This window comes from Cherax quadricarinatus, chromosome 23 (assembly GCF_038502225.1).
Source record: "Cherax quadricarinatus isolate ZL_2023a chromosome 23, ASM3850222v1, whole genome shotgun sequence".
NCBI lineage: Eukaryota > Metazoa > Arthropoda > Malacostraca > Decapoda > Parastacidae > Cherax > Cherax quadricarinatus.
Genome location: NC_091314.1, coordinates 2524122 through 2546161, shown reverse-complemented (window position 1 = coordinate 2546161; position 22040 = coordinate 2524122). Strand labels below are relative to the sequence as shown.

The window sequence follows — 22040 nt, the reverse complement described above, 5'->3', positions numbered from 1 at the left end:
ATATATATATATATATGTATATATATATATATATATATATATATATATATATATATATATATAATAGTGTATAAAGACTGAGATATGTGCATCTCTCAGAAGTTTAATCAATATTTTAGTTATTAAAATAATGTTGACTGGTGGCGAGCAGGTTACATACAGCCTTAATGAGCCTCGTGTAGACGATAGTCTGTAAGTCTAATAAAACGAGCACAAAGGCTATACCCAGCTTTGAACGTCTCCCTCCTCACTTTCTTACTAGCCTTCTCGTGTCTCTCACTAACTTTCCTTTTCTCTAATCCATCCGCTTTCACGCCTCTCTTATTCCCACTGACACCGTTAATTTCAGCTTCCCTCTTTATCTCCACCTTTCACTAAACTCCCAGAAATATATGTTGGTCCTTTAAAAGCTCGAAAATACAAAAGCCTTTATTCCGCCCTCGGTCTTTAGTCCATTACCTTGAGTCCAGCAGAGTGCTTTCCCTCGCTGTGAAGTCCATTACTGTAAAGTTCAGCAGATACTCTCCTTGTACACTTCGTCACACTTTGTACATGTATTCATCTTTTCCTTCGCAAAATGTATTTCGTGTTATCAGGTTTATGAAAGTGACTTAGTTATGCTGGCGAAGTGTTGCGATCCTCATCACCTTTCAGACTTCGATGTTTCCACTTGACTGACTAACATTACCACTGGAAAGGTCAATTTTGCATATATATATATATATATATATATATATATATATATATATATATATATATATATATATATATATATATATATATATATATATATATATATATATATATATATATATATATATATTAAGTTTACAAAGAGCAAGAATGTAGAGACTTCAAGATTCTTGAGAGAGAGAGAGAGAGAGACTATTACGGGAGTCTTTTTACTTATGATTTCCACGTTAAAGTGAGAGAGCTAGAAAGAGAACTTGAAATACTGAGGAAGATCATAATGGTGCCATCTGTTGGTCATGTTTGTAGCTGGATGCGTCTCCTCTACTTTCTGGTCTTAGTAACATCAGCTTTACCCAGTGTTTGTCTGGCGTGTGGTTGAGCTCTGTACTCTCGACTCCTCTACCGTCCAGGTAAGTGCTCTGGCAGTGTACCGAGCAGAGGTCACCAGCATGTATCAGTCAATCCACTAACTTTCAGCTAATAATAGCTGACTACGTTAGTTATGTAAGATTCGTCAGGAAACAGGATATTTGTCATATGATGACCCACAGCTGCAACTTTCGGTCAGCTGACCGAGGCCTTCCACTGGCTTACCCAATATTATGATCATGATTATAACCAGTGTTCGTATTGACATTATCTGACCAGGGTTGAAAAAATTTTGAAGGTGACCAGATTAGGGGCTCAGAAGTTCTAGACAGAAACCTTAGAAGAAGCCATTGCGTGTTGTTATCTCTAACTTAAGATGATAATGTTATTATAGTTACCAGTAATGACTCTCTAACATGAAGTTTAAACTAATTTCGTCTTTTTTTTATTGTTACGACTTCAGTGACTTGTGTATTTGACCGTCTGGTAAACTGTGTTTATTAATCAGCTGTGGCTTAAGGTTTCGTCATCTGCGGAAGAAAGTGGAATATTGAGGCTGACCAGAGGGGAGCCCACTCTTGGCCTATTGTTTAAAAAATGATAAAAAGTACTGACTAGTTGAAGATTAAGACACATGTTTCGCTTACACAGTAGCTTTCTTCAGTCAAATATAAAGGGAGCAGTGGTAGTGATATATGTTGGTGAGGGGCTCTTGATTTAGGGAATTGGATCTGTGCTCCAGTTCCCCAAATTAAGCCTGAATGCCTTCCACATCCCCATCCCCCCCAGGCGCTGTATAATCCTCCGGGTTTAGCGCTTCCCCTTGGATTATAATAATAATAATCCGCTTCACATCGTTCCAGACGATGAAGCTGAACTCTTCTCCAGGCTGAGGGACTGACCACCTCACATACTTTTCTCAAAGGTTGATGGATTGATTACATCCTCTTTATTTCATTACAACTGAAGAAGCCTACTGTGTATGCGAAACGTTTCATTAATAAAGGTACCCAACTGCTGCACATATGAAGGGAACCAAGACAGCTGTTATATCCTCACTTCCATTTGTTGAACACTGTAGCTACTGCTGGACGGTGCTGCCATCTCTCCGGTTGATATCTGAGACAACCTCAGCCATTCCTGACTTTCATCACCATCCAGAGCTGCTTTTTCCCGAACCATTGTCAGAGTGGGAAAGAAGTCTTTGATGAGTGAATCTCAACATGGATTCTCACGGGGGTCGTTCTTGTCTGCTAAATTTACTGACCGTTAGTAAAGTATCGAGAGAAATTATAAATACGTTGCTCAAAATATCTAATCAGAAAATAAGTGGGAACAATGGATTTATACTGGATTAATTCGGGTTTAGAAAGGGCATAATTAAAGAACTGGTTGTGCACTGGTTATGGATGCGTGGAACAATCTGCCTAGTAATCTGAAAAGGACATACCTGGCACTGGCCTCTGGCACTGGCCAGTCGCTCTACTGCAGTGCCCCTCAATTATAATTCTTTAAAAAAAAAAGTCAACAGACTTGGCTCTGAAAAAAATACTGAGTTTAAAAGACAATTTATTCAACAATATTCTTCAACGTTACAGCGGTTCATTGTCCACAGGTCACTATGTATTTTCATATATTGACTCACTAAATCGTAATATCACGATTGGAAAAAAAATCACGGAACGGTGGGGGTTTAAACCATGGCGAGTGCATAGAAATATACCAGATTGGATGCATCTTATCAGAGCCAGCTGACCCAGCGGTTAACGTACTGGCCCGTGAGTTTTAGGGCTTGTCATGGGTTTAAGTCCCACCCGGTCCGTGGCTTGTATTATTAGTGTTTAAAATCCCTCCAGCACTACAAATTTTACAACAAGTTTAATTTTACAAGATTTACAAACCAGTATCACATGTTATACAATTCGCCCAATGTTAGAGACCTTCCCACACACTCCAGATGTGTATATATGTATGAGGTGGGACCTTGTATCAGGAGGCAGCAGTGAGAAAGGAGCGAGGGACAGTGTGTGCTAGGCACTGTGCCAGGGACTGTGCCAAGGACTGTGCCAGGCACTGTGCCAGGCACTGTGCCAGGGACTCTTCCCCCTCAAGCCCCCGTCATGTAGGTTCACATCCCTCACTCCTTCCAGCCACCATGTCTTGATTAATCTCCCAACGTATTCTCTCTCCTGAACCTGCTCTTCCATCGTCACTACACTACCAGGCTGAGTGACTGCAAGTGAGCAGTCAGGGGTTCAATATAAACAGCTTATACCCAGTCACATGTTATCTAAGAATCAAATTTAGTCTCGTCCAGACAGAGAGAGGATTCCCAGGCAATATCAAGGTTTAATGAGTACGAGCAAGCAGAGCCTCCGTCTAACGACTTTTTTTTCCATACGGAGGGTGAAGCCTGCATCAGTCCTTGTGCTAAGTCATTCACACGAGTTTAGCTCTTCACATAATGCATAGTAAGTTTATACTGTGCTCCCCGTGGGTTCACTTGGCCGTAAACAGCATGGGAACTGGAATGAAACCAGCATCACGGGTCCCACAACACGAGATTACACACACACGGACTGTCCTGCACTTAGTTTCTGTATTCCTCTGCTGCATACTTTCTGTATCCCTTTTTTTTTCTCTCCCTCCCACACGTACACACAACAGACACTTTTGGGATATTAAAAACGAGAGGCAGAGAATAACTGGGAAGAATTTACGATGACTGGCGAAGTAGGAGTCAGGTGGTACAATGGTGCTAGGTAGGCACCATTAACCAGTGGTGGTGTGGTAGTGGGTGGTGCACTGGTGCGCCATCAGCCAGTGGTGCTCTGGTAGCGGGTAGAACACTGGTGCACCATCAGCCAGTGGTACTGTGGTAGTGGCTGTGGGTGATGGAGGTACGGTGACCTGTGGAGCCCTCCGCTGTGGTGAACACCGCCAGTCGGAAGTTCTTGTTGCTGTCGGAGCTACGGAAGGTCTGCGAGCGCCTGGGGTCGAGGCGGAAATTAAAGCGGCAAGTACAGAGGCTCCGCAACAGCTGTGTCATGTTCTCGTTAAAAGCCAAGAAGATCCAGGGGTTGACCACGCTGTTCAGCGATGACAGCAGCGTCAGGATAGTGAAGGCTGCACCTGCAGGAGACAATACTTCTTCAGTCTGAGGAGAGGATGAGGAAGGGCAGCCATCTATATGAGAAAATAATGGAAACAGGTTTAATACATAGCTGGAGTGGGAATGATAGGAATTATGGCCACGGACAAAATGTGAGCGTTTGTGAGTGGACAGGCAGGGCCAGGAGCTGAGACTTGACCCCAACACCCATAAAAAATAGGCGAATACAACATGCAGTTGAAACCTTACACACTAACAAATAGGATAAGACAGTAAGTTAACGGTACAGCCAGTTGCATAATACAACCAGCTGCATAATATAGCCGGTTGTATAATACAACGGAGTTGGTACTAAAGACTCCAGAAACCAACTTCCACGTTAAAAAATCAACGTTCTGAATACCCTGAGCCAGCACTACCACAACCACCACCTCTAGTGCTACTACCACTACCACTACTACTACTACCATCACTACCACCATCTTCACCACCACCACCCCCTCTACTACTGTCTCTCGTTACCACCATCCAATACTACTACATGCACCACTACTACTACCACAACCACAACTCCACTCACAACCACAATTACCACCATCACAACATACACGTCACCGAGCAACTACCACCATCTCCTCCACTATCTCCCCAAAACTGGCTCCTTGTATCTCCCAAAATCTTTCCAAACCCGGAGGAGATTTTCCAGGAAGGAGGAACACTGCAGAAGGCCTACTGACCCATGTTACCAAAAATAGTGGGTGGATGAAGTGTGAATTAGATACACAAGGCGAGTGTGAGGACGTTTCGCCCATCGTCCCTGAAGGACGAAACGTGTTCACAATAAAACGTTTAAATACACGTATTGTCTTATTTTCCTGCTGGCCTATGCTAGGTAGGTCTGCCTCACACACACGACTATTACTACTACTACTACTACTACTACTACTACTAACTACTACTACTACTACTACTACTACTATTACCACTGCCACCACCACAGTCACTACCACCACCATCTACCGCCATCTACCACAACCACCTACTACAACCACCTACCACCACCTACCACAACCACCTACCACCACCTACCACAACCGTCTACCACAATCACCTACCACCATCTTCCACAGCCATCTACCACTACCTACCGCCATCTTCCACAACCATCTACCACCACCTACCACAACCACCTACCACCATCTTCCACAACCATCTACCACCACCTACCACCATCTTCCACAACCATCTACCACCACCTACCACCATCTTCCACAACCATCTACCACCACCTACCACCATTTACCACAACCACCTACCACCATCTGCCACAACCACTTACCACCACCTATCACAACCGTCTACCACCACCTACCACAACCACCTACCACCATCTTCCACAACCACCTACCACCATCTTCCACAACCACCTACCACCATCTTCCACAACCACCTACCACCATCTACCACAACAACCTACCACCATCTTCCACAACAACCTACCACCATCTTCCACAACAACCTACCACCATCTTCCACAACCACTTACCACCACCTACCACAACCACTTACCACCACCTACCACAACCACTTACCACCACCTACCACAACCACCTACCACCACCTACCACAACCACCTACCACCACCTACCACAACCACCTACCACCACCTACCACAACCGTCTACCACCACCTACCACAACCGTCTACCACCACCTACCACAATCACCTACCACCATCTTCCACAGCCATCTACCACTACCTACCGCCACTTACCACAACCACCTACCACCACCTACCACAACCACCTACCAGCATTGCCCACAACCATCTACCACCTACCACAAACACCTACCACCATCTATCACAATCATTTACCACCATCTACCACAACCACCTCCCATCATCTACCACAACCACCTACCACCTACCACAACCACCTACCACCATCTACCACAACCTCCTCCCACCATCTACCACAACCACCTACCACCACATACCACCACCTACCACAACCACCTACCAGCATTGTCCACAACCATCTACCACCTACCACAAACACCTACCAAAATCATTTACCACCATCTACCACAAACACCTACCACTACCTACAACAACTACTTCCCACCACCTACCACCACATACCATCATCTACCACAACCACCTACCACCATCTTCCACAACTATCTACCACCATCTACGCAAACCAAATTCCCACTAAAACTATCACCATAAATCATTTACAAATTATGCAGTAAAAATATCCCTTTTTCCCCTCCCCCCAGCGTCCCCCTCCCCCCAGCATCCCCCTCCCCCCCAGCGTCCCCCCCCAGCGTCTCCCCCAGCGTCCCCCCAGCGTCCCCCTCTCCCCAGCGTCCCCCTCCCCCCAGCGTCCCCCCCCTCCCCCCTGCGTCCCCCTCCCCCCAGCGTCCCCCCTCTCCCCAGCGTCCCCCCTCTCCCCAGCGTCCCTCTCCCCCCAGCGTCCCCCTTTCCCCCCAGCGTCCCCCTCTCCCCAGCGTCCCCCTCCCCCCAGCGTCCCCCTCTCCCCAGCGTCCCTCTCCCCCCAGCGTCCCCCTTTCCCCCCAGCGTCCACCTCTCCCCAGCGTCCCCCTCTCCCCAGCGTCCCCCCTCTCCCCCCCAGCGTCCCTCCTCCCCCCTCCCCCCAGCGTCCCCCTCCCCCCAGCGTCCCCCTCTCCCCAGCGTCCCCCTCCCCCCAGCGTCCCCCCCTCCCCCCCTGCGTCCCCCTCCCCCCAGTGTCCCCCCCCTCTCCCCAGCGTCCCCCCTCTCCCCAGCGTCCCTCTCCCCCCCAGCGTCCCCCTTCCCCCCAGCGTCCCCCTCTCCCCAGCGTCCCCCTCCCCCCAGCGTCCCCCTTTCGCCACACCGTCCTCCTCTCCCCCCAGCGTCCCCCCTCTCCCCCCAGCGTCCTCCTCTCCCCCCAGCGTCCCCCCTTCCCCCCAGCATCCTCGTCAGTCACCCCTCTTGTCAAAACCAAATTTTAGGGAACCTTCAGCAATTGGCAGGGAAGTTCTGCCGCGTGAAGGGAAATTTTCCCCAGACGTGTTTTGACCACAAGGAAATTTTGTAATGAAGCCGAGGGGAAGTTAGGGGAAAAAATTGATTAAGTTGGGGAAAAAAGGAGTAAGTTGAGAAAGTTGATTGACTGTTTAGTGAAGAGGTGAAAAGGTGGAGAGATTGAGTGAGAGTTGAAAATGAAGTGGAACTTGAGGGAGAGGTGAGTGTGGGAGAGGTGAGTGTGGGAGAGGTGAGTGTGGGAGAGGTGAGTGTGGGAGAGGTGAGTGTGGGAGAGGTGAGTGAGGGAGAGGTGAGTGTGGGAGAGGTGAGTGTGAGAGGAGTGAGTGTGAGAGGAGTGAGTGTGGGAGAGGTGAGTGTGGGAGAGGTGTGTGGGAGAGGTGAGTGTGAGAGGAGTGAGTGTGGGAGAGGTGAGTGTGGGAGGAGTGAGTGAGGGAGAGGCGAGTGTGAGAGAAGTGAGTGTGGGAGAGGAGAGTGCGAGAGAAGTGAGTGTGGGAGAGGTGAGTATGGGAGAGGTGAGTGTGGGAGAGGTGAGTGTGAGAGGAGTGAGTGTGGGAGAGGTGAGTGTGAGAGAAGTGAGTGTGGGAGAGGTGAGTGTGTGAGAAGTGAGTGGGAGAGGTGAGTGCGAGATGAGTGAGGGAGAGGTGAGTGTGGGAGAGGTGAGTGTGGGAGGAGTGAGTGAGGGAGAGGCGAGTGTGAGAGAAGTGAGTGTGGGAGAGGAGAGTGCGAGAGAAGTGAGTGTGGGAGAGGTGAGTGCGAGAGGAGTGAGTGTGGGAGAGGTGAGTGTGGGAGAGGTGAGTGTGGGAGACATGAGTGTGGGAGAGGTGAGTATGGGAGAGGTGAGTATGGGAGAAGTGAGTGAGGGAGAGGTGAGTGTGAGAGAAGTGAGTGTGGGAGAGGTGAGTGCGAGAGAAGTGAGTGTGGGAGAGGTGAGTGCGAGGTGAGTGAGGGAGAGGTGAGTGTGGGAGAGGTGAGTGTGGGAGAGGTGAGTGAGGGAGAGGTGAGTGTGAGAGAGGTGAGTGAGGGAGAGGTGAGTGAGGGAGAGGTGAGTGAGGGAGAGGTGAGTGTGGTAGAGGTGAGTGTGCGAGGAGTGAGGGAGAGGTGAGTGTGGGAGAAGTGAGTGTGGGAGAAGTGAGTGTGGGAGAGGTGAGTGTGGGAGAGGTGAGTGTGGGAGAGGTGAGTGTGGGAGAGGTGAGTGTGGGAGAGGTGAGTGTGGGAGAGGTGAGGGAGAGGTGAGTGTGGGAGAGGTGGGTGTGGGAGAGGTGAGTGTGGGAGAGGTGAGTGTGGGAGAGGTGAGTGTGGGAGAGGTGAGTATGGGAGAAGTGAGGGAGAGGTGAGTGTGAGAGAAGTGAGTGTGGGAGAGGTGAGTGCGAGAGAAGTGAGTGTGGGAGAGGTGAGTGCGAGGTGAGTGAGGGAGAGGTGAGTGTGGGAGAGGTGAGTGAGGGAGAGGTGAGTGTGAGAGAGGGGAGTGAGGGAGAGGTGAGTGAGGGAGAGGTGAGTGAGGGAGAGGCGAGTGTGGTAGAGGTGAGCGTGCGAGGAGTGAGGGAGAGGTGTGGGAGGAGTGAGGGAGAGGTGAGTGTGGGAGAGGTGAGTGTGGGAGAGGTGAGTGTGGGAGAGGTGAGTGTGGGAGAGGTGAGTGAGGGAGAGGTGAGTGAGGGAGAGGTGAGGGAGAGAGAGGTGAGTGAGGGAGAGGTGAGGGAGAGGTGAGTGTGGGAGAGGTGAGTGTGGGAGAGGTGAGTGTGGGAGAGGTGAGTGTGGGAGAGGTAAGTGTGGGAGAGGTGAGTGTGGGAGAGGTGAGTGTGAGTTGGCTGGGAACAATGCCACCACATAACACACAATACCACCACATAACACAATACCACCACATACCACCACATAACACACAATACCACCACATAACACACAATACCACCACATAACACACAATACCACCACATAACACACAATACCACCACATAACACACAATGCCACCACATAACACACAATACTACCACATAACACAATACCGCCACATAACACACAATACCGCCACATAACACACAATACCACCACATAACACACAATACCACCACATAACACAATACCACCACATAACACACAATACCACCACATAACACAATACCGCCACATAACACACAATACCACCACATAACACACAATACCACCACATAACAATACCGCCACATAACACACAATACCACCACATAACACACAATACCACCACATAACACACAATACCGCCACATAACACACAATACCACCACATAACACACAATACCACCACATAACACACAATACCACCACATAACACAATACCACCACATAACACACAATACCACCACATAACACACAATACCACCACATAACACACAATACCGCCACATAACACACAATACCACCACATAACACACAATACCACCACATAACACACAATACCACCACATAACACACAATGCCACCACATAACACACAATACCACCACATAACACACAATACCACCACATAACACACAATACCACCACATTACACACAATACCACCACATAACACACAATGCCACCACATAACACACAATACCACCACATAACACACAATACCACCACATACCTGGAGTTTACCTGGAGAGAGTTCCGGGGATCAACGCCCCCGCGGCCCGGTCTGTGACCAGGCCTCCTGGTGGATCAGAGCCTGATCAACCAGGCTGTTACTGTTGGCTGCACGCAAACCAACGTACGAGCCACAGCCCGGCTGGTCAGGAACCGACTTTAGGTGCTTGTCCAGTGCCAGCTTAAAGAGTGCCAGGGGTCTGTTGGTAATCCCCCTTATGTATGCTGGGAGGCAGTTGAACAGTCTCGGGCCCCTGACACTTATTGTATGGTCTCTTAACGTGCTAGTGACACTCCTGCTTTTCATTGGGGGGGATGTTGCATCGTCTGCCACATAACACACAATATCACCACATAACACACAATACCACCACATAACACACAATACCACCACATAATACACAATACCACCACATAACACACAATAACACCACATAACACACAATACCACCACATAACACACAATACCACCACATAACACACAATGCCACCACATAACACACAATACCACCACATAACACACAATAACACCACATAACACACAATACCACCACATAACACACAATACCACCACATAATACACAATACCACCACATAACACACAATACCACCACATAACACACAATACCACCACATAACACACAATACCACCACATAACACACAATACCACCACATAACACACAATACCACCACATAGCACACAATACCACCACATAACACACAATACCACCACATAGCACACAATACCACCACATAACACACAAAACCACATAACACACAATACCACCACATAACACACAATACCACCACATAACACACAATAACAACACATAACACATAATGACACCACATAACACACAACACCACATAAAACAATACCACCACATAACACACAATAACACCACATAAAACAATACCACCACATAACACACAATAACACCACATAACACACAATACCACCATATAACACACAATAACACCACATAACACACAGTACCACTACATAACACACAATAACACCACATAACACACAATAACACCACATAACACACAATAACACCACATAACACACAATAACACCACATAACACACAATAACACCACATAACACACAATACCACCACATAACACACAATACCACCACATAACACACAATAACACCACATAACACACAATAACACCACATAACACACAATAACACCACATAACACACAATACCACCACATAACACACAATACCACCACATAACACACAATAACACCACATAACACACAATAACACCACATAACACACAACACCACATAACACACAATAACACCACATAACACACAATAACACCACATAACACACAACACCACATAACACACAATAACACCACATAACACACAATAACACCACATAACACACAACACCACATAACACACAATAACACCACATAACACACAATAACACCACATAACACACAATAACACAAATGAGGTAGTTGAAGTTCTATCAATAAAGATCGAGAACCAAAACCTAGTCATTGTGGTTGTATACAAGCCACCAGATGCAACCTCCCAACAGTTCAAGGAATAGCTACTGAAAATTGATTACTGTTTGGAAAACCTTCCAGCTCCATCCCCAAACATCTTACTGCTTGGTGATTTCAACCTAAGGCATACAAAATGGAAGAATGTAGCAAATAATGTTATAGCTGAAACAATCCCCGGAGGTAGCGCAGATGAAAGGTCACACACACATGAGCTACTAAGTCTCTGCGAAAAACACACCTTAAGCCAGCAGATAGTGGAGCCAACAAGACTAGAAAACACACTTGACCTTATCTTCACAAATAATGAGGACCTGATAAGAGACATAAGAATATCAAAAACAACTAATTCCTATCACAATCTAATCGAAGTCCAGACGTACATGCATAGGGGTCCTGAACAACAGAATGCATGTACCTGTGAAGGTGTCTTCACAAAATACAATTTCAACAAGAACATCAACTGGGACCAGGTAAACCATGTCCTAAACGAAACATGTTGGGAAGATGTCTTAAATGACATGGACCCAAACCAGTGCCTTGAAAGGATCAACTGCCTGGTAGCCGAAGCATGTTCTAGGCATATTCCCCTAAGAAAGAAGAAGAGCAGGAGTAAACTGGAGAGAAAAAGACGCTCCCTCTACAGAAGACGACGAAGAGTCACTGAGCTCCTCAGGAGTGCTAGAATATCTGATACACGAAGGGAGGCGCTGACCAGGGAAGTGGAAACTATCGAACTTAAGCTAAATGACTCTTACAGGAACCAGGAGAGGCAGGAGGAGCTTAAAGCTATTAGTGAAATTGAAAGAAATTCAAAATATTTCTTTTCATATGCCAAAAACAAGGCAAATACCACATCTAGTATCGGGCCCTTACTCAGACAGGATGGGACTTACACAGACGACAACAAGGAAATGAGTGAAATATTGAAATCCCAGTACGACTCTGTGTTTAGTGAACCACTAATCGGTCTGAGGATCGACGACCCAAATGATTTCTTCATGAATGAGCCTCAAAACTCCATAAATGTATGCCAGATTTCCGACATTACCCTAACTCCGATAGATTTCGAAAAAGCCATTGACAACATGCCTATGCACTCAGCCCCGGGCCCAGACTCGTGGAACTCTGTTTTCATTAAGAACTGCAAGAAACCCCTCTCGCGTGCCCTAAGTACACTATGGAGGAGGAGCTTGGACATGGGTGAAATTCCACAGTCACTTAAAACAACGGATATAGCCCCACTCCATAAAGGTGGCAGCAAAGCATTAGCTAAGAACTATAGACCAATAGCTCTGACATCCCACATCATAAAAATCTTTGAAAGAGTGCTAAGAAGCAGGATTGCAAATCACCTGGATTCCCAAAATCTGCACAATCCAGGGCAACATGGGTTCAGGGCAGGTCGCTCCTGCCTCTCACAACTACTGGATCACTATGACATGGCCTTGGATGCACTGGAAGAAAATCAGAATGCAGATGTAATATACACAGACTTTGCAAAAGCATTTGACAAATGCGATCATGGCGTAATAGCCCATAAAATACGTGCTAAAGGAATAACTGGGAAAGTGGGGAGATGGATCTTCAACTTCCTAACAAATCGAACACAAAGAGTAGTGGTCAACAGAGTTAAATCGGAGGCTGCCATAGTGAAGAGCTCTGTTCCACAAGGCACAGTACTCGCCCCCATCTTATTCCTTATCCTCATATCAGACATAAACAGAGATATACACCACAGCACCGTATCATCCTTTGCGGATGATACTAGGATCTGCATGAGGCTGTCATCTGCTGAGGACGCGGTTAACCTCCAAGAAGATATAAACAAAGTTTTCCAGTGGGCAACGGTAAACAATATGATGTTCAATGAGGACAAATTCCAACTACTCCGGTATGGAAAACTGGAAGAGATAATAACTAGAACAGAGTATACTACTGACTCCGGCCATACAATAGAGCGGAAAAATAATGTAAGGGACCTGGGAGTAGTAATGTCTGAGGATCTCACTTTCAAGGATCACAACAGTGCCACGATCGCACGTGCAAAGAAAATGATAGGATGGATAATGAGAACTTTCAAAACGAGAGATGCCAAGCCCATGATGATCCTTTTCAAATCACTTGTTCTCTCTAGGCTGGAATACTGCTGTACATTAACATCTCCATACAAAGCAGGTGAAATCGCAGATCCTTTACTGCACGTATAAGTTCTGTCAAACACCTTAACTACTGGGAACGCTTGGAAGCACTTGACTTGTACTCGTTGGAACGCAGGAGGGAGAGATATATCATAATCTACACTTGGAAAATCTTGGAAGGAATGGTCCCAAATCTGCACACAGAAATCACTCCCTACGAAAGTAAAAGACTGGGCAGGCGATGCAAAATGCCGCCAATAAAAAGTAGGGGCGCCATTGGTACACTAAGAGAAAACACCATAAGTGTCCGGGGCCCAAAACTGTTCAACAGCCTCCCATCAAGCATTAGGGGAATTGCCAATAAACCCCTGGCTGCCTTCAAGAGAGAGCTGGACAGATACCTAAAGTCGGTGCCGGATCAGCCGGGCTGTGGCTCGTACGTCGGACTGCGTGCGGCCAGCAGTAACAGCCTAGTTGATCAGGCCCTGATCCATCGGGAGGCCTGGTCGTGGACCGGGCCGCGGGGGCGTTGATCCCCGGAATGACCTCCAGGTGACCTCCAGGTAACCACACAATACCACCATATAACACACAATACCACCACATAACACACAACACCACATAACACACAATAACACCACATAACACACAATAACACCACATAACACACAATAACACCACATAACACACAATAACACCACATAACACACAATACCACCACATAACACACAATAACACCACATAACACACAATAACACCACATAACACACAATACCACCATATAACACACAACACCACATAACACACAATACCACCATATAACACACAACACCACATAACACACAGTACCACCACATAACACACAATATCACCATATAACACACAGTATGAACCTACACCTGATAAATTATCAGAACCAGAGAAACTTGCAATAGTAGCTGGTAATGAGTGTAATGATCTGAGAGGCAGAGGGAACTAACTTGACGTCGTCAGAGGACTGACGTACCAAGGGAGACATGATAACATCATACAAAATACTCGATGGACTCAGCAGGGTGGACAGGGATAGACTGATCGAGGATGTCAAGAAGTAGTTCTTTAGTCTCAGGATAGTCAGGTAGTGGAATGATCTTAAGGACGGAGTGGATGTAGGCTCCATAGTTTTGCGAATAGGTATGACAGGGCCCACAGGGCCAGAAAGGAGTAAATCCGGCAAACAGCAAGAGGCAGGGCCAGGAGCTGAGATTAGACCCCTGTAACCCCGAATGAGTACAAATAAGGAAGGGTTCAACACCCAGGACCTGAGGATCGACTCCACAAGTTGTGAAAGTGTGTTTACGACTCACCGTTATAGAAAGGGTTAGAGGAAGCGTTGGGGTCCCAGACATGCCACAGCTGCACGGAGATGAAGGGAGCAGAACAGCTGACATAACAGAAGATGACAGTAATGGTGAGCTTCACTGTCTTGATCTTGGCCCGGCTGATGCTTCTGATGGAGTGTGAACGAGGGTTGGCCCCCCGGAATGGTCTTAAGGTCTGCTCGTTCGTCCTGGTCATGGTGGGTTTGTGGTCTGCCACCATGGGCGTCGACAGAGTCATCGGAGCGTCGAGGAGTGGCACGATGTTCTCTTGAAGCGGCGTGTCGTGGATGCAGGTAGATACCTCGCCCTCTGTTCGGTGTCTCTGAGGTCGCAAGCGGACCAGAAGCCTGGGCCGCCGTGTATCTCTCCACCGCTGGGTGTGATCATCCATCTGCTTGTGCTTGAAGTTGACGTACAGCGTCCGGCAGATGCACGAGTAGGCAAATATAAGGAAAATTAGAGGCACTATGAACACGGAGAGAGCGTACCAAGTGACGTAGGCTCTAGGGCCCCAGGGAGGGATGAAGGAAGCCCAGCAGTCCCACGAGCCGTTGCCCAAATCCTGATAGCTAAACACAAAGAGCTGGGGAATGCAGGAACCTAGAGCCAGCACCCACGCCAGGCAGATCATGTTCTTTGACCTGCGCGGCGTCCATGCACAGTTGGAGAGCGGGTAGCAAATCACTTGGTACCGGTCAAGAGCTGTCATCACGAGCAGGTAGGAGTTGAGGTAAGGGCCGAGAAGCTGTCCGAACTTAACCACCTTACACAAGAAGCCTCCTCCACGGAACCTGTAGGTCACCTCCCACACCATCTGTGGCAGAACGTTGAAGAAGGCAGTGATGAGATCAGACAAACAGAGACTGAGTATGAAGTAACACATGCGGGTCAGCTTCTTATGGCGGACCAGCAGCATGAAAAGCACGACCACGTTACCTAAAACTGTTAACAAGAAGATGGCCAGAAGCGTTACGATCTCCCACACTACTAGGGCTTCATCTCTTAGATTGCTAGAAGCTCCCTCGCCCTCGGAAGTGATATTAGAGGTTAGCACAAGCACGTTGACACTTTCTGTGACCTGACTCAAGCTCTCTCTGGCCAGGTCAAAGGTGCTATTAGTTACCAGAACCCCCAGCTCCTCTGTGACCACCTCCCGCCAGGGTCTCTTTGCGTTCACCAGCCAGTCGTTTGCTGCACTAATATTGTCGTCGAGCCACTTGGTAGGCTGAGACCAGGAAGTGGCGAGGTCGTCAGCACTAGAGCTAGACCACGTCATCATCACCAAGTACCAGCTTCTCTGTATCTACAGTACTGACGAACCATGAGTTATTACGCTCACAACAGCTCACACGACGCTTCTGAAAGTAAGAATAAAGAATTAGAAGTTTTCAGGGTTTCACGAAGCATTTGGTTTTCCCCAAGTGAAAATTATTGCAGAATTATTGTATTCTGTTTGTCAACAATGCGAAAACCCTCTAAGTCATGCAGTGTTTGAGCTCTGGCGAATGAAGAAGTGCTCTCCTTATTTAAACCTTAGGAAAAGTTGGGCTTTCCTTTCACATGCAGCATCCAGCACCCTGTGAGGAGCAGTGCTTGCAAAACTAGACTGCCACCACACGAGCTCTGCCTCTAAATACAATAATGATTAATAAAATCATTCAAAAATAAACAGTAGCGTAGCCGACCCTGGGTACCACTGTAGAGGACTCCATTTCCAGCATCAACAGTAACACGCCAGGGTTGTTAGACGTCCCTTTGCTATATACGTTAAGTGATTCCTTGCGTCTTAACACTTGTATCGTTCGTCTTATTAGTCACTATTCTTAAAGACAGAAAATTTTGCGTTTTCATTCATAGGAGAAACGCTAAATCCATAGGGGTCATATGGTCCCCAGGGGAAAAGGATGAGTAGATAGAGTCCGATGCTATATCCACACACTTTACAATGATCCCTTCAAGCATAGACTGTGCTAGGGAGACAGTAGTCGCCTGAGCACCGTCCACTAAGCTTCCACAGGCCAACATGACTCACGAAATCGTAATGACACGATTGCAAACAAACCATACCACGGGCGGGATTTGAACCCGACGGCTTTTAGGGGACTTGAGCTAGAGTTCGTCACTGCAATTTGTGGACACAGTGGTGCCTATGCTAACCTTCCTATGGTATAGAAATACACCTAGTTGGACGAATCTTATTGAAGCTAGCTGGTCCAGTGGCTAACGCGACGGTCTGGAGTTTTCAGACTCTCTGACCGCGGGTTCAAATCCCGCCCATGGTATGGTTTCCACAGGCCAGGTAGAGGCAGCCCAGCTTGGGAAGGCGCGCCTAGCCATCGTAGAGAGCAAATATTACGTTCAGATCTTGTTACAAAAAACGCGATTCTAAAAGCTTAGAGATCTCCAGTGAATACTAGAAAGGACTGCCCTTCTAGCATCCAGCCTGTTACTGGGTTTTCGTAACAAGTAGTCAGTATCTTTGTCCAATTATCCATTAAAATTTAGTATGGTTCAATAGTGCTTTAGGATTACAACTGGTAGGCTACTAACTAGAGAAATTAAAATTTAATAAATTTATTAAGTAGTAAGTTGTCTAGAGGTATATTATCAAATTAAATCAATTACAGCAATCAAAATAAAATCAATCTCTCGAGTTCAATATTATTGTGCTGAAAGCACATATCACATTTATAATTCTTAAGTACCGTCAGGTACATTAACATTTAATAAGATATTACAAATATGTACAAGTGTGTGTATGCGTATAAGTGCTCTTAAGTAGTTAGCTGTGTCTCAAGACTCGAATTAGACTTAAACAAGTGACTGACAAAGTCCTCAAATAAACTAACTTCTTGACCGACTGGCAACCCGAACAGTCTGCTTGAACAACAAAGAATGCTAAGCCCAATAGCAATGCAATATCAAGCGACTGCGACACAGAATCAGGAACTGGGAAATAATATAACGACACTAAGTAGGGACCATCTGCAGATCCTCCACAAGTTACAAAACTCCCATAAAACTGAATCTACGTTCAGCATAGGAAAAACTGTGACTGTGACAATACACAGGAACCAGTACAAAATTAGGTCAGAAGCTATAGCTCGGGACCTGAGATGTTCAGAGTGTCAATGTGACACACAACCTCAGTACAACGTCGAAAATCACTAAGTCTATACAATGTTCTGTGAACAAAGTTCTACAGAACTAACAAGAATAATAAGACAGACAATCTGTCCAACCAGCAAGCGAGTCTCCAGCAGACTGTCAGACAGACAATCTGTCCAACCAGCAAGCGAGTCTCTAGCAGACTGAATACTTCACACGAGGTGAGGACACCCCCCCCTCGATCACGTGATAGCTACGTGGACAACTGCAGCTCAGGAGCCGGCAGTATAACGAGCGACAAGCGATAATTACAGTAGTTTGACAATCAAGCCTAACTGAGCACATTTTATACACATCCTAACAACATAAGCTAAATAACAATATAACAGTCAAATAATAATATAAAGGCATACATTTACGATTTAGCTATTATCGCAAATATAAGCAATATAAAATTAAATGAAAAGATAATATACATTACATATATACATAATAATCATTGTAACCCATTCAGGGGTTGCAACACCCCCCCCCCCAACACGACAGAGGGTCGCACTAGGAGTTGCATGAATGTCTTTCACATTATTTCTGGTTACTCATATCAATATTATTATCAAAATAAATATTAATGAATGTCTCTTGTGCCAAGCACCTCTACAATTTCACAGCGTCCGTCACTAGGATATGCCCCTAGGTACTAGGGCAGTACACAGTATCGTATATCTTCATACTAGTGGTTATATACATCAGTGTAGAGACAGGATAGCGCTGACAAGGAGGGCACGTTGAGGCTCGATCATAGTAGAGGAGACTGCATTCCACTCTTAAGTAGTGGTTGTGGAATGCTAGGCAGTATGAACATCTGAGTATGAAACAGCTTAAGGTGTGTAGTAAGGGGGGGGTCTGCGGCAGGACAGTGTTGTGTCACGCAGTACATCACCCGCACCACACTACTCACTCAACACTCAGCTTGTTTCCTCCTCACACAACATTACTGTGAATATATAAATATAATAATTAGACATGACATGAGTATATATAGTTAATATGGGCTGGAGGGATTAAGTTACTTTACTGAATTTGACATAGCAAGTAACAAAAGGTATTTGGGCATAAAATTACGTTAATTTAATGTAACTGATAATTATTAAGGACGAGACAGAGCGTCAGCAATTACATTACAATGACCACTTATGTGTTTTATACTAATAGAATAAGGTTGGATTCTGAGGGCCCACCTCATGATCCTAGCATTTTTACTTTTCATAGTATTTATATAAGTGAGTGGATTGTGGTCAGAAAAAACGTTAATTTTAAATGGGGAAGTGCCCAAATACACGTCAAAATGTTCCAAGGACACCACAAGAGCTAGAGCCTCTTTCTCAATAGTGGCATAATTTTTCTGGTGTCGTTTAAGCTTAGATGAATAGTAACATATAGGATGGAGAATATCAGAGGATGTTGACTGTTGGAGCAGCACAGCACCCACTGCATAACAACTTGCATCTATATCTAAAAAGAAGGGAAGATTGAAATTAGGACTCTTCAACACAGGAGCAGAGGATAGCAAGCGCTTCAACCTTTTGAACGAGTCTGAACAAATGGGGGCCTGTCCGGGATTTTGTAACAAGTAGTCAGTATCTTTGTCCAATTATCCATTAAAATTTAGTATGGTTCAATAGTGCTTTAGGATTACAACTAGTAGCCTACCAGTTGTAATCCTAAAGCACTATTGAACCATACTAAATTTTAATGGATAATTGGACAAAGATACTGACTACTTGTTACGAAAACCCAGTAACAGGCTGGATGCTAGAAGGGCAGTCCTTTCTAGTATTCACTGGAGATCTCTAAGCTTTTAGAATCGCGTTTTTTGTAACAAATGGGGGCCTGTCCGGGATTTTGTAACAAGTAGTCAGTATCTTTGTCCAATTATCCATTAAAATTTAGTATGGTTCAATAGTGCTTTAGGATTACAACTGGTAGGCTACTAACTAGAGAAATTAAAATTTAATAAATTTATTAAGTAGTAAGTTGTCTAGAGGTATATTATCAAATTAAATCAATTACAGCAATCAAAATAAAATCAATCTCTCGAGTTCAATATTATTGTGCTGAAAGCACATATCACATTTATAATTCTTAAGTACCGTCAGGTACATTAACATTTAATAAGATATTACAAATATGTACAAGTGTGTGTATGCGTATAAGTGCTCTTAAGTAGTTAGCTGTGTCTCAAGACTCGAATTAGACTTAAACAAGTGACTGACAAAGTCCTCAAATAAACTAACTTCTTGACCGACTGGCAACCCGAACAGTCTGCTTGAACAACAAAGAATGCTAAGCCCAATAGCAATGCAATATCAAGCGACTGCGACACAGAATCAGGAACTGGGAAATAATATAACGACACTAAGTAGGGACCATCTGCAGATCCTCCACAAGTTACAAAACTCCCATAAAACTGAATCTACGTTCAGCATAGGAAAAACTGTGACTGTGACAATACACAGGAACCAGTACAAAATTAGGTCAGACGCTATAGCTCGGGACCTGAGATGTTCAGAGTGTCAATGTGACACACAACCTCAGTACAACGTCGAAAATCACTAAGTCTATACAATGTTCTGTGAACAAAGTTCTACAGAACTAACAAGAATAATGAGACAGACAATCTGTCCAACCAGCAAGCGAGTCTCCAGCAGACTGTCAGACAGACAATCTGTCCAACCAGCAAGCGAGTCTCTAGCAGACTGAATACTTCACACGAGGTGAGGACACCCCCCCCTCGATCACGTGATAGCTACGTGGACAACTGCAGCTCAGGAGCCGGCAGTATAACGAGCGACAAGCGATAATTACAGTAGTTTGACAATCAAGCCTAACTGAGCACATTTTATACACATCCTAACAACATAAGCTAAATAACAATATAACAGTCAAATAATAATATAAAGGCATACATTTACGATTTAGCTATTATCGCAAATATAAGCAATATAAAATTAAATGAAAAGATAATATACATTACATATATACATAATAATCATTGTAACCCATTCAGGGGTTGCAACAGATCTTCATCATACCAGAGGCAATGAGTTAGACACATCTGCAACACCTGTGTACTGATCTCCGAAATGTTTGGCCTGCACTAGGATATCTATGTGTTGCACATGTGTTTTATGTATCAACTTGATAGTGTTACACAAGATTAGAGTCGTATTTGAAGGTTGAGAAAGCTAGTTCGAGCGTTGACAGTGAGGCTGGCATAACTCATCAGAAGTCTCATGGATCTGAAGGTGGCTTTCTTAGGTATTAACTCGTATATGTTATAATTATGGGAAGTTACTTAAGCAACTTGTGTCTAACAGTAATAAGCTTAGAGATGATACCAATATCTCACTTTTGTTTACTCTCTCACCTCTCCTTCCTTCCTCTATATCCTTGCTTCTACCCATCCCGCACCCCGTGACCTGGTGGCAAAAGCTCTCGCTTCACACGGTGAGGGTCCGGGTTCAATTCCCGGCGAAAGGGTTGAAAACATCGGACATGTTTCCTTACACCGGTTGTCTATGTTCACCCAGCAGTAAAATGGGTACCTGGGTGTTAGTGGACTGGTGTGGGTCGCATCCTGGGGAAAAAACTGACCTAATTTGCGGGAAATGCTCAGCATATCAAGCGGCTTTCTATATAGTAAGTATATCACTGATGTCAGCTATGGTCTTTACACCTTGTACATGTACTTGTAGTAAATAAAGATATATTATTATATTCCTCCACCTTCTTCTCCTACTTTCTTTCCCAAGTGTAGTTCCTGTGTTGCTCTCTCCCCTCCCTCCCAGCCACTACTGATCCTGGCACTCCGCGGCGCATCCTCAACACCTGCAAAATATAAACAAAAAATATGAGAATGGCGCACGAGAGTCAATATGTCACCTGCAGCGAGCAGCTTACTGGAGTTGCTACCACTCCACCACCACTACCACCACCACTACCACTACCACCACCACTACCACTACCACCACCACTACCACTACTACCACTACCACTACTACCACTACCACTAATACCACTACCACTACCACC

The 22040-nt window shown here is 45.6% G+C and overlaps 1 protein-coding gene across 1 annotated transcript; it reads right to left on the bottom strand.

Moving 5' to 3' along the window:
* Nucleotides 1-2756: 2756 nt before the first annotated feature.
* Nucleotides 2757-16357, bottom strand: LOC128685651 (vasopressin V1b receptor-like). The gene is made up of 2 exons (XM_053772193.2): nucleotides 14826-16357; nucleotides 2757-4194 (listed from the first exon to the last, which is right to left on the bottom strand). The coding sequence occupies exons 1-2, from the start codon at nucleotides 16117-16119 to the stop codon at nucleotides 3923-3925; spliced, it is 1566 nt and encodes a 521-aa protein (XP_053628168.1). The 5' UTR covers nucleotides 16120-16357; the 3' UTR covers nucleotides 2757-3922.
* Between the last annotated feature and the right edge of the window lie 5683 nt (nucleotides 16358-22040).

Excerpts from the sequence above, each read along its gene's own strand:
- LOC128685651 (XM_053772193.2), bottom strand. The coding sequence starts at position 16,119 with ATGATGACGTGGTCTAGCTCTAGTGCTGACGACCTCGCCACTTCCTGG. Across the intron at positions 4,195-14,825 it reads CTCTAACCCTTTCTATAACG|GTGCAGCCTTCACTATCCTG; the intron begins GTGAGTCGTAAA and ends TGTCTCCTGCAG.